This window comes from Aedes albopictus, chromosome 3, assembly GCF_035046485.1.
Source record: "Aedes albopictus strain Foshan chromosome 3, AalbF5, whole genome shotgun sequence".
In the NCBI taxonomy this organism is placed as follows: Eukaryota; Metazoa; Arthropoda; class Insecta; order Diptera; family Culicidae; genus Aedes; species Aedes albopictus.
This window is the reverse complement of record NC_085138.1, coordinates 197811185-197829186: the sequence shown is the minus strand read 5'-3', so window position 1 is coordinate 197829186 and position 18002 is coordinate 197811185. Positions and strand designations below refer to the sequence as shown.

The 18002-nt window shown below is 40.9% G+C and overlaps 1 protein-coding gene across 2 annotated transcripts in view; it reads left to right on the top strand.

The window, feature by feature from the left end:
• Window positions 1–2358: 2358 nt before the first annotated feature.
• LOC109428133 (probable isocitrate dehydrogenase [NAD] subunit alpha, mitochondrial) overlaps window positions 2359–18002 on the top strand; it is a 28868-nt gene continuing 13224 nt past the window's right edge. The window contains exons 1-5 of one of the 2 annotated variants that reach the window (XM_019703818.3): window positions 2374–2520; window positions 2720–2845; window positions 3082–3246; window positions 3311–3489; window positions 4138–4489. In XM_019703818.3, the coding sequence (XP_019559363.1) occupies window positions 2494–2520; window positions 2720–2845; window positions 3082–3246; window positions 3311–3489; window positions 4138–4489 (849 nt within the window). In that variant the 5' untranslated portion in view covers window positions 2374–2493. Of the gene's footprint in view, window positions 2521–2719; window positions 2846–3081; window positions 3247–3310; window positions 3490–4137; window positions 4490–18002 lie in introns of both variants that reach the window. The other variant, XM_019703820.3, reaches the window with a different exon arrangement.

Sequence of the window (18002 nt, the reverse complement as noted above, 5' to 3'; positions counted from 1 at the left end):
CATTATTCGAAAAAATATTTGGTAGTGGTTGTGCACAATAGTGACCACTATTAAGCCTACCAAATATTTTTTTCAGTAAAAGCTTTCTATTTCAAGTAATTCAAGATTAGATGCTTTTCACCATACAAAATAAAATGGATTTACTCCTGCTGATCAACTGTGGCTGCGCGCAAAGCGGGTTGTCCATTGTCAAATAAACGCCTTCAGCCCGTCATGAGCCTCTGCACGAATCTGGCGTACTGCTCACTCCCACATAAAACTTGAAAACAGTTCGCACAGTAAAAGTCAAATGTGACTTTTACTGTGCGCGCTGTTTTCAAATTTTCTGTGGGAGTGAGCAGGACAGGGCAAATTCGTGCAGAGGCTCATAGTTTGACTCGAAACTTTGTCCGGATTATGGGATAAATCATGGCTAAAACTGTTTAGATAACCAAGTTATGAAGTAACCGAAATTTTAAACGAATCACATAAAATAAAATGTAATAGAATTATGTAGTTTAAGTCACCTAGATAACCAAACCATCGACAATTTCAAATATCCTTAAGGCCGCACGGGACGATGTGTAATTTTTCCTATCTTCCCTCTCTTTCTAACAATTTGCCTCGCGATTTTGATGAAGCAAATATCAATTTCCACTGCACTGACGTAGCTGAAACTTTAGTCGATTGTGCACCACAAGTGAGCAAATGAACGATCAAATTTCTAGTCAATAATATGAAGTAGAAGTTGAGATTTGCATCTTACTTGCAACAGAGCAATGGCGGACGATTCAACCACCGTCCCGTCCGGCCTTAAACATCCTATTTATTGAACATAATATCAAGATTCCATGACAAAAGCATAAATAAAAAAAATGCTTAACGGATCTTCGACTGAGCATGAGTAGATTACCTGAGCAGATGCTGTGAATGCACCATGTCCAAGACCATACCGCACCACATATTGCCATACATTTTTAAAGATCGATATTTGATTATAAAAATAAAAACATATTCATATCGCAATTAGGTCGTCTGGAAACAATTTCTTCAATAAGTTTCTCACCGTGCGATAAAAATACTGACAGCGAAATCAGAATGGAAAACACGTGTTTTGGGCTGAACAGCTGTTGAAGTATAAGGCGTTGTTCAGTTGATTATCACGTGCTGTGCTAATTCACCACTGCTGAATACAAGTTCAGGAGTGATCATTATTGAGTCATGGGAAGATTATGTTTTGCTTTGGGTGCTGCATCTCACCATCTCTAGGATGGCGCAGATAGGAAGGCATGCGGCTGGCAATCAACAGGTCTTGAGTTCTAATCCGGTTTTATGTAATTTTATATGTAATTCTTATTTCATAATAGGTGTTCTCAACATGAGAGCAAATAATTACTCTCGCGAGAGTTCAACATTTTTTGCATTTTATTTATTTTCAGTCATTTTTGCCAAAGCTTAATAACACCTTTCTTGTACATTTGTAAAACGTTTTGAACCACAAAAAAATAAGTTGGTGCACAACATGATGCCACAGACAAACAGACGTAACACCTTGAAAAATTTTCATGGAAATCCATCGCCCAGTTCACACTACCATCACCTGGTGGAAAAGTTGCACGAATCACTGTGTTGTGCAGTATCGTCAACAGAAGGCGCTAGTGTGAAACGTCAAACGCATAGAAAAACGATGCGCGCGCCTCTGGTTGTGAAAGCCATAACTATGAAAATTTAAAATGATCGTTAAAAGCGTGGTCGATGGAAATTTCTCAAGTGTTACGTCTGTTTGTCTGTGATGATGCTTTATAACTTCTCCAAATTTGTGTGAACAAAACCCGAACATAGGTTGTAGCATAATGTTATTCAACATTATGCTGAATTAATTCGTCATAATGGTGCCTGTTAAATGAGTGATTGTTAGTTGGGATGAATTAACGGGGTCGATTTTTTTCCGTCCCTGAACACCCCATTTTACGGTACCTAAATTATTAGAATACTTTCTTTCTAGAGGGAATTTTGTTTTAACTCGTTTGTTAATGTCCGTTTTAACTCGTTTGTTAATGTCCGAATCAAATCCCAATATCATTATGAAAAATCTGGAAGATCCAGACATTCATTTTCGGGATTTGTAACGTTTTCTTCGGAATTTGTAAGGCTTTGCCCGGAATTTGTAGGATTTTTTATACGATCCAGACGTTTCCAGATTAAACTTCCTAAAATCATCCAGATTATTCAAAAAATGGCGCCCTTGATGGTCCCCCGTCAAAACGCAACTTTCGAACGATCCCTTCAGACCGCTGCATGCAGGAAGTGAAACACGCCGTTGCGCAGTTTTGACGTTTTTTTGTTTTCCTTTTTGTTTTTCGTTCTGCGCCTTCGACTGTCAAATCGATTTTCGCATCAGTCCTTCGCTGTCAGAACTCCGGGCCAAAACGAGAAAAATTCGTGCTCTCCTCCAGTCGCCGCGATTTTAAAATATAGTTTCGGTTTTCGTGGTGTAGAAAATCTGTGCAAGCAATGGCAGCACGTTTAATTAAAAGAATTGTAAGGCGCTGGAAGTGTTCTTTTTGTAATGGAGTGAAATATTCTTTTCTGTTGAATTGTAGTTCTGTTATGTGATTGGTGTTTTGATCCTTTTCTGTCTGGCTCGAGTGTCTTTTTTTAACCAATTTCCTTCGACTTAATAGAACTTCCCGGATGTTCATAGCTAATCAACCGGTTTCGTTCCTTTTTCCTGGTCTAGTTTGGACGAGATCCTGAAAATCTGCTCAAAAGTTTATCGCAAAAAGTGAAGGACAATTGGGTCAAAATTTACATAACCTCGCCCTCTTCCCGTGAAAAACCAAATAAAAACGAGCCAATTGTCCAAGTAAATAAATATTTCGGTTAATTTAGTGTAGTTTCTATGTAAATTATGAGACTGGCCATTGCTAATTGCTGCAGGGTAAAACTTAACATCACGGGACAGTTTTTCCCTTTCATTTTCAATCTGTTTTAAGTTACGTAACAGTTTTGTCGATGGCCGTGAACAAGCACTTGCCTCGTACACAAGGCAATTTTATGATGGCATTTCAAAGCTAATTCCCGTATCTCTCCTGTTTCAAGGCTTCCACTCCGTTCGGCGCACGTGGCTATGCTTCCGGTGTGAAGAAAGTTACGCTGATCCCTGGCGATGGCATCGGACCGGAGATCTCTGCTGCCGTTCAGAAGATTTTCACTGCCGCCAATGTTCCGATCGAATGGGAAGCCGTCGATGTCACTCCCGTCAGGGTAAGAACGTTTGGGTAGTTTTAAAATATATTGTAATATAACAACGATATTTACACTTTTCCAGAACCCGGACGGAAAGTTCGGTATTCCACAGAGTGCCATCGACTCGGTGAACCGCAACAAAGTGGGCCTGAAGGGACCTCTGATGACTCCGGTTGGAAAGGGACATCGTTCGCTCAATTTGGCCCTCCGAAAGGAATTCAACCTGTACGCCAATGTGCGCCCGTGCAGAAGCTTGGAGGGGTAAGCTATAAACTATTCAAGCTGATTATTTTGAGCAAACGTTTAAAAAGAGGAGAACACTGTATTAGATTATATTTAACATGGCCAGTAATCCAGGCCAGTATGTTATACATTTTTTGCAATTTCTCATCGTAATAGGCTGTTTTACCTCACGCAAATCTGACAGGGAAAGGCCTACTTTCCCACACCAAATTAACAGTGCTGTAATGGTTCATTACAGCACCGATTTCCGTTGCGTAATGAACCATTACGGCACTGTTTTCAGTGTTGGTCAACTTCATGATGCTTTCTGGACGCAGTTTTGAAAAATTGTGACAACTGTACAGTATAACCTATTATGATCAGATTTTCTTAAACATTGGCTATGAACATCAGTGTGCAGTTTGATGGAAAAGTTTTGTTGAAAACTATCCTCAAGGGTAATTTATGAAATTGCAAAAACCGTTGTACGCAACTCGGTGCAGAACTCGATTTTTCCAGCACTCGTCGTAATTATCCAACTCGGCAAGCCTCGTTGGATAAATGTACGACTCGTGCTGTAAAAATCGTCATTCTGCACCTTGTTGCGTAAACTACTATTTGTATATTTTTAGCATTACCGCACTGTTGTGATTCAGTACTCATATATGATTCCCTGTTCTCTTGCAGTTACAAAACCCTGTACGACAATGTCGATGTGGTCACCATCCGTGAGAACACCGAGGGCGAGTACTCCGGTATCGAGCACGAAATCGTCGACGGCGTCGTGCAAAGTATCAAGCTGATCACCGAGGAAGCCTCGAACCGAGTGGCCGAGTACGCCTTCAAATACGCCAAGGACAACAACCGCAAGAAGGTCACCGTGGTTCACAAGGCCAACATTATGCGAATGTCCGACGGTTTGTTCCTGCGGTGTTGTCGCGAGATGGCCAAAAAGTACCCGGAAATCAAATTCGAGGAGAAGTACCTGGACACGGTTTGTCTGAACATGGTGCAGGATCCAAGCAAGTTCGACGTATTGGTAAGTTAGATAACAACGTCTGTTTTTGTGTTTATGGATGATGAGCTATAGGTATGATAAGTCGGGCCAAAATATTCTCTAACAATCTTCTGCAGGTATCGACCAGTTCAAATGACTTGCATAATACAATAATACTGCCGTGAATCGCATATCTGTCCCATTTGCATAGGAAATCCAGCAAAGATGGGACTGATATGCGATTCACGGTAGAATAGCTATTGTAGCATAGCTGAAGCAGACCCTTGTGGTGTGTTAATTAGTTATCAAATGATAATTGCTAGCAGTCACAGTCATAAGCAAATCTAGATGTGAGAACTAGTCAAATTGCATTCAGATGTGCGAAATACCTCATAGATTGCCAAAATCTTTCCAGGAAATAAAAAAAAATCAAAACTTGGGGAGCTGCAACAGCTCTAGTTCAAAAGTAATCGTTTTCGATAGAAAATCAAGCAGACAATTACCTATAGAGTATCTATTGACATTCAATAGCTATGACAATTGTCTTCAGTTTCTGAAATGAAAAGCGTTGAACACATATTCATACAGCTCGTGGCTCAAATGCAGCCAGTTCTGAAGTAAATTGTTTCTCCCTCTCGGCACTGGTACAATAGACTTGCGTTAATACAACGTGCCCTAGCTTTGACCACCTCCCGAGTGATGTGAGCTTGACCTTCGCTGCCACGCATCGTTCTTCTACATACCGCCGAAGGTCGTCCTTCTCATGCGTTGCTACAGAATTCCGAGTGCTCGTAGGTCCTCATCGAGCATGGCCCATATCAAGGATCCGTAGAAAACCATCGGTTTTATTGGTGTTCTAAACATAGTACCGAGTTTTCTGCTCAGTAACAGTTCTTCAGGCGACTTCCCTTCAGGTGCGCTACGACATGGAGTGGGTCGGTAGCACAGAAGAAAAGTGTCAATTGCTTCGCGGAGTCTCTCCTCCAGCCGTGATTTTCCGAAGTCCTCGCTGGAATGTATCGACAAATCTCTTAGCGAGACCGTTCGACTGCAGATGATACGGTGGCGTCTTCAGATGAAGGATGCCGTTGTTACTGCAGAAAGCTTCGAATTCTTCACTGGAGAACTGTGTACAGCTTCCGCTCGATAACTGGACTGAGCTTCCGGAGCCGGAGGCTATTGTTATATTTTGTTTTGTTTACTGATTTGCAAAATGTGAGGTTAAATTTCGCTTATTTTTGACAGACAACTGCTTTTTAACTGGAGTTTAGCCAAGTTATCGAGCGCCCAGTTAAAAAGCAGTCCAGTTAAACAGCAGTCAGTTATCAAGCGGATGCTGTACCGTTATCAGTACTAATGTTTCTGGCATTCCATTTCTGGAGAAGATCTCACGAAACATGGAAACTGTAGCAGATGTAGTGATGTGCTCGGTAGCGATGACTCCTGGCCACTTACTGAATGCATCAACGACAATCAAATAGTAATTACCGTCTATTGGTCCAGCAAAATCTGCATGTATTCGATGTCAAGGCTTTTCTGGTACAGGCCAAGTTTCCAGGTTGGTTTTACTGTTTCTCTTGGCTGTCCTCGAACATTCTTTTCACGATCGAACACGCTGTCTGATTTGCTCGTAGATTCCAGGCCAATAGACGTAGTTACGCGCCATGGACGGCATTCTTCCTACTCCAGGGTGCCCTTTGTGTAGAAGCTGCAGTATTCGATCACGATGTTGGAATGACCAAACTGTCTCGACGCTAATAAGACTGTAGTAGGTAGTTGTGAATCGCTGATTTTTGACTGATTGGACGGCTAGGGGCTGTCCATAAACCACGTGGTCATTTTTTTGGGACTTTTCAACCCCCCCGCGTGGTCATTAGTCCATACAAAATTTTTTATTTGTCCATACAAAATGGTCATTGGCCGACCACAAAAATCCACCAAAAATCATACGATGAAACCTTGTAACTGCGAACATCAGTGTGAGGCCTTCTTCTTCAATTTTACTTTACCTATTTGGACTCTGCTGGTGTGAGGTTTCTCGACGCATGTGCGATCGGTTTCACTGATCCGTCTGGTAGCATGTGGGCAATGCGCGTTCCGATTCCGTAGTTTGACGCATCCGCCGACACTATGCTATCCAACTTTGGGTTGTGTGTAGGATTTCACGGAAACGACTGAATGAACGCTGACATTCTTCTGACCAATTCCACTTTACACCACATTTCAACAGTTGATCCATCGGAAACCGCAGTTCACGCATTTCCGGAACGTATTTTGCGTAATACTTTACGGCTCCTAGGTATGAGCGGAGTGATGGTTTATCATTGGGCGGTGGCATGGTGGCGATAGCTGATATCTTGTCCGGATCGGGTCTGATGCCATCTCCATCCATGATCTGTCCCAAGTATTACATTTCTTCCATGTTGAAATTGCACTTGACTGTTAACAGAGCTTGATCTCGAGGATCCACTTCCACATGGGGTACGCGTCGAATTGATCGATGTGACTGAAGACCTTGCATCTGGTCATCTTTGTGTAGATGTCTTCTGGCAATGGAAGCAGCAACTGATTTGATTCAAGAACATCGTTGAGGCCTGTTGAAAAATCAGCATAAATGCGGACTTTACCGTTCGGTTTCCGCACAACGACGATCGGTGCTGCCCAATCGAAGTGATCGACTGGTTGGAGGATTCGCAAATTTTGCAAACGTTGAAGTTCTTCTACCGCACCTTGCTAACTATACACTGAAATAAATTTTGTTGTAGTTTCTACCGAAACCATGGTAAAATTAAGAACTGCACCAACAATTTTCAACCGAATGCAAAATTCTGTTAATTGTACTGAAACATTGTCAATATTGCCATGCGTGCGGTAACATTGCCTGAAAACATTCTTGATGCTACTATTTTGACGTTGTATTTTTAACCCTTATGTGGCCGGCAGGGTACCCGGGTACCCAGCACCCATTTAAAATACACGGTGTAGAAAAAAGCAAAAAGTTTGCCGGCCACATAACGGTTAACCATGTTTATCCAAGACGCGCAACATTCAAGTCGACATGGTCGAAATTAGGGTGGGGCGGGGCAAGATGGGTCGCATAAGGATGGATCACCATAACTTCGTAAATACAAATCGGATTGGTTTGCATTCGTCCGCTACTCTTTAATACACTAGTTAGCTATGCCAAAAGTCGATAAAAAGTTCATTAAATACAAAATATGATGTTAAACAAGCAGTTTTAAAAAGTGATCGATTTTGTGCCGTGAAAAAAGTGCGGGGCAAGATGGGTCACCTTTTAAGTAATTAACATTTTCTCAACAAAAAACGTCAAAATATAAGATTTGTTCCGCATTCAAATATGCTCCATATCCATACTGAGTAAACAAGAGCTACTAGTAAACATTTTATAAATTTATTTGGAATATAAAAAACTTTACGATTTGAGTGGTCCTGAGGCGACTTGAAAATCGATGTTTTTACTAAAAAATTATCATAATTTTATGTTATAATTTTGAGCGTTCATTCCGCTTGATTGAAGTCATTTATGAGATAGTCTTGTAATAAAAAATAAATAACTTTTGAATGCTCCAAAAATACGTTCAAAATTGAAGGTGACCCATCTTGCCCCGCGGCCGTTTATATGGAGAATATATGGAATGTATCGCATAAGAAAAATGGCAAAAAACCATTTTATTTTTTATTTCCAATGAGAGTGAATAATTTTTCAATCAATGCCCCAAACTTTTGTATATTCATGCTGGTCATCTAACAAAATTATTAACATAATCAAAACATGAGTAATGCGCCCGAAAATGGCACTGACCCATCTTGCCCCGCGACCCATCTTGCCCCGCCCCACCCTACAATGCCAAAATAGTAGCATCAAGAATGATTTCAGTCAACGGTACCGCATGGCACAATGTTTCAGTACAATTAACAGAATTTTGCGTTCGGTTGAGAATCGTTGGTGCAGTTCTTAATTTTACCACGGATTCGGTAGGAACAACAACAAAATTTTTTGGGGTGTATGCAACTGAACGTTTGGGTCGGTAGACTGGCTTTGGTTCTCCTTTGATTGTTAATTTTGAACTTTTGTTTTCGTACAGAGTCCCCTCTCACTTGAAAACACTTTCGGGAACTAGGCTTGCAGAGACTGTGCCGTACGAGACTGTTGACTGTTGATTTTATTGCAGAACGAACTGATAAGCACATCCCACAATCCGAAAAACTCAATCCAGTCAGAGCCTAGAATGTTGAGATCTAGTTTGGGTGAAGCAACACGACCAGAGAGTGAAAAATTCGAAGATTCAAAATGAAAATAGACATTTTCATTTTTTCATTCGTGCTTCGTCACATCCATTGTCAACTGAATGCCTCTCTTTTTTTCATTCAATTGGGTTTATAAATTTTGAAAAATGTATTGATTTTTTTTTGTCAGTTTTTTAGATTTTTATTTTGGTACCTCAAATCAATTTCGAAGAGATTTTTTGAAATCACCTTTTGACAGGTGGGCAACAGCTTGACAGCTCTGCCCAGTACAAAATGCGACGAGGGGTGATTCGACAAATCGCTCCCATACAAATTTCAAATTGATTTTTAAATATGTTCCCAGGCACCAAAGTTGATGGAAATTTGGATTTCGGCTCAGTTTGACATGCCGATTCAGAATATGGAATTGTCTCAACACCGTTAAAGAAGCCAATTCCCTGTCATGAGTATTTTCTTGCACATCGTAAAATAATCAATTTCTGTTAACAAATGCAAAATTTGACTCAATGAACAAATGGAACAGATGGTTAGTATTCCAATTAATTACTATACCCACGTTTTGTGGTAATTGGTAGTTTAATCGGGAGTTATGGTCTAGTGTTGTTTCTCAGAGAAAAACAAATGGATAAGTGAAAAAAATCATTCACTAAAATGAATTTTATTTTGATCCCTCAGTTGAGAATTTTCAAAATTCGCGTTGATTTCACTCATTGAATACGAAAATTTGACACTCTGGTTTTGCCGCCGATGTTAACATCGCACTAAAATTCCCGGGCCATTTTGCGTTGCCCGATTTGTCGCCAACATTTGTCAGAAATAATCGTAATATCTGACGCTGAAGCGATCTGCAACCAACTCAGCGAAAAAACTAACGAAATTCATCGAAATTTCTTATGATTTTTGCTATAACTAAAAATTATGGATGCCATAAAAATACCTTATGAAAATTCCCTGGCCAAGTTCGCAGGGGTTGACGGTATTAAAGTGAAGGAGTTTCATTTTGATTATTTTAATGTATTGTTCTTTAGTGAAACATATCACCTATTTAACACTTTAATGCGCCTCCAACGGTTCAACGCAAACCGACTGCTACAGATGGATTATGGTTGATCATATGCATCAGACATGCTCGATATACGCGGAAGAACCGCCGGGGCTCAGTAGAGTCTATTCGCAAGCAATAGTTATAAGTCGATTGGATTTGAGAAGGTTTTGATGATCGTTACAAATCCTAAGCTAACGTGCAACCAATACTTAAACGCGTTGTTGACGTCAATGCGTTCGACGTGACATTTTGAACAAAAACTTATTGTTCGTGCAGTTGAAAATCGGAATTTTTGACACGCGAAAATCGATGTATCTCCTAAACTATGTGTCGGACGTAGGGTGGGGCGGGGCAAGATGGGTCGCGGGGCAAGATGGGTCAGTGCCATTTTCGGGCGCATTACTCATGTTTTGATTATGTTAATAATTTTGTTAGATGACCAGCATGAATATACAAAAGTTTGGGGCATTGATTGAAAAATTATTCACTCTCATTGGAAATAAAAAATAAAATGGTTTTTTGCCATTTTTCTTATGCGATACATTCCATATATTCTCCATATAAACGGCCGCGGGGCAAGATGGGTCACCTTCAATTTTGAACGTATTTTTGGAGCATTCAAAAGTTATTTATTTTTTATTACAAGACTATCTCATAAATGACTTCAATCAAGCGGAATGAACGCTCAAAATTATAACATAAAATTATGATAATTTTTTAGTAAAAACATCGATTTTCAAGTCGCCTCAGGACCACTCAAATCGTAAAGTTTTTTATATTCCAAATAAATTTATAAAATGTTTACTAGTAGCTCTTGTTTACTCAGTATGGATATGGAGCATATTTGAATGCGGAACAAATCTTATATTTTGACGTTTTTTGTTGAGAAAATGTTAATTACTTAAAAGGTGACCCATCTTGCCCCGCACTTTTTTCACGGCACAAAATCGATCACTTTTTAAAACTGCTTGTTTAACATCATATTTTGTATTTAATGAACTTTTTATCGACTTTTGGCATAGCTAACTAGTGTATTAAAGAGTAGCGGACGAATGCAAACCAATCCGATTTGTATTTACGAAGTTATGGTGATCCATCCTTATGCGACCCATCTTGCCCCGCCCCACCCTACGTCGGGCACAGTGTGCTGGATAGAGGGCCAGGTCCGCTGTCCAGCGCACTACGTCCGACGTAAGGTTTCACGTACGGATTTTGAGAAAATTCGATTGTCGGGTGTGGGGAAACTGCGGATTTCAACCGCGACGACAATATTGCTTTTTATTAGCTGAACAACGTTACTTGTGTGTGACTAGGTTACGCGGGAGAAAATGACATGGTTTATCTAAGTAGGACCGATAGGACAATTGAACGAATTTGAATATTATATTTTTCATAGGGGGACATAATAGTCGACAAGCAATGTTCATTATTTTTAAATTTTATTGAAATCAACTGACCAGCTTGGTGTGTTTTTGTTTATCTCTTAGATGGTATTATGACACCAACAGACACATAAGGACTGTATCGGAAATTAACTATAAACATTCAGGATGCTCTATCTCGAAGCATGTTTGGTTTTATCATTTCGGTTCTTCTATCAAATCTTCACAATACAGTCAAGTTTAGAACAGCCTGAAAAAAAATGAAAAATGTTTAGCATTATTGAAAATATTGTAGAATGAATACATCTCACAAATTAAAGTTTTGGACAAATTGTTGTTTTTTAAAGATTTTTCAGCGTTTCAATAACCTGTAGCGAATAAAACTTGTACGGCGAAAAATCCAAAAAATATTAATTATTGTTAGCAGTTATGTACACATAACATATCACCGAACACCAACTTAAAAAAAAAAATATTTATGATCGAAAAACCCTCAACATTTAAAAAATGACCTATCCTAAAAAAACACTATTTTTTTGTCGAACTTTGACAGTCTGTTTTAAATATCTTCAAAGGTTATACAATCCCGTTCTCTACTAAAGCTACCTCGTCGTGAAGTTTCAAAACATTTCCAATTAAAAAAAAATTGAATCATCAATTTGATGTATTTTTTTATTTGCGTAATCGTGCTTTGAATGAGCATCAAAAAATAGGGTCCCTGAAAAATGACCTTTTTTCATTTTTAAGAATTGCGCTAAAACGGAATCGAATTTTTTCTTGAAAAAAATTTTTTACCTATATTATGAGCAATCTGGGAAAGAATATATTTGCGCTAATAAATTTAAAAAAATCAAAAAAATTTCCATTTTTTCCGCAATTTCAAATTTTTAAGAGGTGTCCAAAATTTCAAGATCATGCGTTTAAACTTTGAGATTGATGACCATGTAAAATAATTATTTTTACAAAAGCAAAAGTGCCATTCCTTTTTCTGAGGATTTATATAGTACCTCCAAAAGTAAAATTATTTATAACTTGAATAAATTATTTTTTAGGATGTTTTGAACATATATAGTTAATTTCCGATACAGTCCTTATCATAAGTTCAGTTACACATTTCAGTGGGTCTTGGACTTGGACCGATGACAATTTAATGACACAAGAGATGAACACAGAGAAGTAGAAAACGATTAGCGAAATCAAGAAAACAATTTGATACAGGACCGACTATATTTTAAAATCCCGCATGGGGTTCGAATGATTCGATAAAAAAAACAAACATACGACAACTGACTTAAAATGCAGAAAAACATATTGAACCATACCACAAAAACAAACAAGAAGACAAACACAAACCGTGTGACCATAACACTATATAGAGAAATCCTGACTGACTGACCAATTGAAAACTTTCCAAACTTCTACCGTAACTTTCTGAGTCAGTTTGCAACAGTGTCTTAATGGATATCATTTTCCGCGTACGGTTGGTAAACTGCATTTTTTTTTTTTTATAGAATGAGGAAACCTGTTATTATTATTATTACATCAACAGGCATGGTATAGCCCCAATGATGGGTAAAAATTAATATAAAACGATGCAATACAAAAAAAAATACAAATACTTATCGATAACACAAAAAAAAAGTCACAAATTAAATAGTCAAGAAATAACACTTAAAACTAAATCCGTCTGTTGTCTAGAGCTAATTGGTCCGTCCAGCGAAGAACAGGGAAAATCTCCGGCGAAGCGCCTCTCGTGTTGAGTGGAAGTCAAATAAGGCTGCGACTGTGTTAAACACTCGTTGCATACCGATAAGTGCGCCGTAGAATGCATAATTGGTTCGAAATAGAGGCAGTCGCAGCATAACACTGTTCCGTAGTGCTCTAGGCCGAACATTCAAATTGATTTGCTCCAGAATGGATGAGCAATCGACTCGTCCCTGCAGCACATCTGCGATAAATAGAGCTCTATTGATGTCCCTTCTGGTGCGAAGTAGTTCAAGGTCTATCAGTTGACATCGGCTTTCGTAGCTTGGCAGCCGAAATGGATCTCTCCAAGGTAATTTGCGAAGCGCAAAACGAAGAAAACGGCGTTGGACAGATTCTATCCTTTCTGCTCCATTATTGTATGCTGGGCTCCAAACTGCGGAACAATACTCCATCGTAGAACGAACTAAAGAGCAATAGAGCGATTTCAAACAGTGGATATCGGAGAAATTCTTTGCAACTCTGAAGATGAATCCTAAAGCTATGGATGCTTTGTTGATAGTGTACGAAACATGTTGCTTGAAATTTAACTGCGAATCGAGTATGACGCCCAGGTCCTTGATGTGACTAACACGATCAATTTCGGTATCGAGTAGACTGTAGATGAAGACGATCGGTTGTTTTTTCCTTGAAAACGTTATCATGGAACACTTGGCTGGATTAACTACCATCCTGTTTGCAGAACACCAGTTGGCGAAATTATCAAGTTGATGCTGCAGGTACATACAGTCGGCGATTGATTTGATTTGCAGAAAAATTTTCAGATCGTCCGCAAAGGATAACCGCGGGCCTTCGATTACAAAATGGACATCGTTGAAATAGAGCAGAAAAATCAGCGGACCCAAATGACTCCCTTGAGGTATCCCGGATGTAGCTTGAAAGCTATTAGACCTACAGTCTCCAATCACTACCGTCAGATATCGGTCGGTGAGGTAAGAGCCGAACCAACGCAGGAGGTTACCACATAGGGTGGGGCGGGGCAAGATGGGTCGCGGGGCAAGATGGGTCAGTGCCATTTTCGGGCGCATTACTCATGTTTTGATTATGTTAATAATTTTGTTAGATGACCAGCATGAATATACAAAAGTTTGGGGCATTGATTGAAAAATTATTCACTCTCATTGGAAATAAAAAATAAAATGGTTTTTTGCCATTTTTCTTATGCGATACATTCCATATATTCTCCATATAAACGGCCGCGGGGCAAGATGGGTCACCTTCAATTTTGAACGTATTTTTGGAGCATTCAAAAGTTATTTATTTTTTATTACAAGACTATCTCATAAATGACTTCAATCAAGCGGAATGAACGCTCAAAATTATAACATAAAATTATGATAATTTTTTAGTAAAAACATCGATTTTCAAGTCGCCTCAGGACCACTCAAATCGTAAAGTTTTTTATATTCCAAATAAATTTATAAAATGTTTACTAGTAGCTCTTGTTTACTCAGTATGGATATGGAGCATATTTGAATGCGGAACAAATCTTATATTTTGACGTTTTTTGTTGAGAAAATGTTAATTACTTAAAAGGTGACCCATCTTGCCCCGCACTTTTTTCACGGCACAAAATCGATCACTTTTTAAAACTGCTTGTTTAACATCATATTTTGTATTTAATGAACTTTTTATCGACTTTTGGCATAGCTAACTAGTGTATTAAAGAGTAGCGGACGAATGCAAACCAATCCGATTTGTATTTACGAAGTTATGGTGATCCATCCTTATGCGACCCATCTTGCCCCGCCCCACCCTACTCCCAACCTGTCGAGCTTCGCAATGGCGATATCGTGATTCAATTTGTCAAAGGCTGCTGACAAGTCAGTATAGATTGCGTCCGTCTGGTCATGAGCATTCATACTGTCGGTAATGTACGATGTAAAGCACAGCAAATTGGTGTTGGTAGAGCGGCCGCTAGTAAAGCCGTGTTGGTCGTTGCTAATCAGATGCTTACAGTGTGACAGAAGCGGATCCATAACAACGATCTCAAAGAGCTTTGAAATTGCACATAAAGCAGTTATGCCACGGTAATTGTTCGCGTCACGTTTTCTTCCTTTTTTATGCACAGGAAACATGTTAGCTACTTTCCAACAGGAAGGAAAAACACCAGAGGAAAGAGATAAACGGAACAAGCAATGGAGCGGATCAAGCAGACTGGCAATATGCTTTTTGATGAAGGCTGGTGGTACACCGTCAGGTCCGGGATTATTAGACGATTTAAGTTGTACGGCAGCCCTTGAAATAGCTGTAACATCGATATCGAAAACGTCCAGAGCTTGTCCGTTCTGAGGAACATTGTTGGCTGCACGAGAGATGAGTTCATCGCTGATTTGTTCATCGCTGAACACGCTGGCAAATTTTGTGGCGAATAACTGGCAGATCTCTTGAGGGCAAGACGCGGTTTTGCCATTCAATTCCATCGAGGACGGAAGGCCCGATTCTTTACGCTGCTCGTTCACGTATTTCCAGAATGATTTCGGTTGGCGTTTGCATTTAAGCTCGATGCTGCGTTGATACTGCAAAAAACAGTGACGGCTAGCTCGTTGATACTCGTAGTTGATCCTCAAATAAATGCTACGCAGTGAAGGCGTCCGATACTTGGTGAACTTCCTCAAGGCTGCTCTCTTGACAGTTTTCATCTTCTGTAATTCACTGGTTTGCCACGGGGGTCGAGAGTTAGTATTAAGTGTTCTTTTCGGAACGTGCCTGTCAATAACGTATGACAAGACATGTGAGAAAGTCAGCGCAGCACGTTCGATGTCGTGTTGATTAGCAACACCGTAGGAAAACCACATTCTGCACTACCTGACCTTGCTCCGCGGCACGCCCGTTAGGGATTACTTCGTAGAGGAGGGGGGGACTGTGCTTTCGCACTCTCGCTCATCTGTCAGCCATCACACTCGGCATATCTCTAGGGGGCCAACTCGACTAACTGATGGTCGGCCCGCCATTTCCTCTGGAGGTGGAGCACGATTGTGGATATCGTGGTCGACACGGCATTCCACTCGTCCACCCCCGTACACATCCTCTCAATAATGTTATCGGGAGTAGTATCCCTGCCGCATACCTCTAACATGCTCGACCTCTGCTCCGCAAAACGCGGGCACTCGAAGAGTACATGTTCCGCCGTTTCCGCCCTGTTTGCACACTCCGGGCATGAGGGTGAGTTTGCAAGCCCGAACCTGTGCAGGTACCACCTAAAGCACCCATGGCCCGACAGGAATTGTGTCAGGTGAAAGTTCACTTCGCCATGGGGCCTACACGTCCACCGGGACACGCTCGGTATGAGCCTGTGTGTCCACCTACCCTTTGTTGAAGAGTCCCAGACTCTTTGCCATTTCACCATTGACGAAGATCTGGCGTTTCGTCGCGCACCTCTCGTACCTCTTTCATCGTAGCACTCAACATCCTCGGCCAACACCAGTGCTATCGGCATTATGCCCGCTAGCACGCATACCGCGTCTTTTGAGACAGTCCGGTATGCACTGGCCACCCTGAGGCACATCAGCCTATGTACACTCTCTAGTCGGTCAACATTCCTCTGCAGCTTGAGCGCGTTCGAACATGCGGCGGCGCCATACCGTAGTATGGACACCGCGACTGACGCGAGCAGCTTCCGCTTACTCGAGACAACTGCCGAACTGTTTGACATCATCCTAGACAATGCCATAACCGCTACACTCGCCCTCTTACAAGCATACTCGACATGACTACTGAAGCTCAACTTGTCGTCGACCATGACTCCAAGGAGCTTCAGTGAGCGGCAGGACTCGATCGAGCACCCGCCCGTGGTGACCACTGCCTGCTGTGCAGACTGGCGGTTGTTCACCACCACCCCTTCTGTCTTGTGGTGTGCGAGTGTCAGTTGCCTCGACCTCATCCAGCCCTCCACTATGTCAATCGCATGCGCTGCCGTCAATTCCACCTCTTCGAGCGACTCACCGTATACCACCAGGGTAATGTCGTCGGCGAAGCCAACCAACTTTACTCCCGGTGGTAGTGCTAGCCTCAGTACTCCATCATATGCCGCGTTCCACAGTACCGGACCCAAGATGGATCCTTGCGGTACACTTGCAGTGACATTGTACTGTTTTTGGTCTTCCTCGGTATCGTAAATCAGCACCCTGTTCTGGAAGTAACTACCCAGAATACGCCTTAGGCCAGCCGGGACACCTAAGCGAGATATGGCGCTCTCTATGGCGGCCCAGCTTACACTATTGAAGGCGTTTCTAACGTCTAGCGTTACAATCGCGCAGTACCGTATGCCTCTCCTCTTTTTCTGCAGCGCAATTTCGGCCAATCCAGTCACTGACCTAATGGCATCCACTGTCGATCTACCTTTGCGAAACCCGTACTGGCTGTCCGATAGCCCCGCGTTGTCCGACCTCTCGGTATAGACCAATAACCTTGACAGAATGATCCGCTCTAGGAGTTTCCCGGCCGTGTCTAAGAGGCAAATTGGTCTATAAGCCGACGGGTCGCCTGGTGGCTTCCCGTGGTAAACTGCATCTGAAAGATAACGTAGGTACTCTTCTCTATCTTCGGGTCTAGTGTAGAGGTTTCAACTCTATTTAGAGTGCAGCTAGAAACCTAGCAAAAAAAAACCCCTTGACACATTGTTTAAAGAATCCCTGAAGGACTTTCTAAAGGAGCACCCTCAAAACAGGCCTCAAAAAAATCTAGAGGAATGTCTGGAGGAGCTCCTGAAGAAATCCATGGATAACTTCTAAAAGGATTTCTTGGAGAAAAAAAATATCTCGAGATATATTCCTGAAAGAATCGAAGGACGAATTTCTGAAGGAATTCATGGATGAATTTCCGAACAAATGGAACAATCTCCGAACAATCCGAACAAGCGGATGAACTCCTAAGAATTCCTGAATGACATCCTGAGGAATTTCCTGGCTCCTGTATGCATTCCTCTAAAATTATCATGAAGAATTCCAATTCAAATTGCTGGAAAAATTATTTTAAAAAACCCTTGAAACAATCCAAAAAAACCCGATTTAATCCACCTATGGTGAACAGAACCCTTCTTACACTTATTAAAAATATTGTTGTATTATGCGTATTAAGCAAATTTATTTTGTGT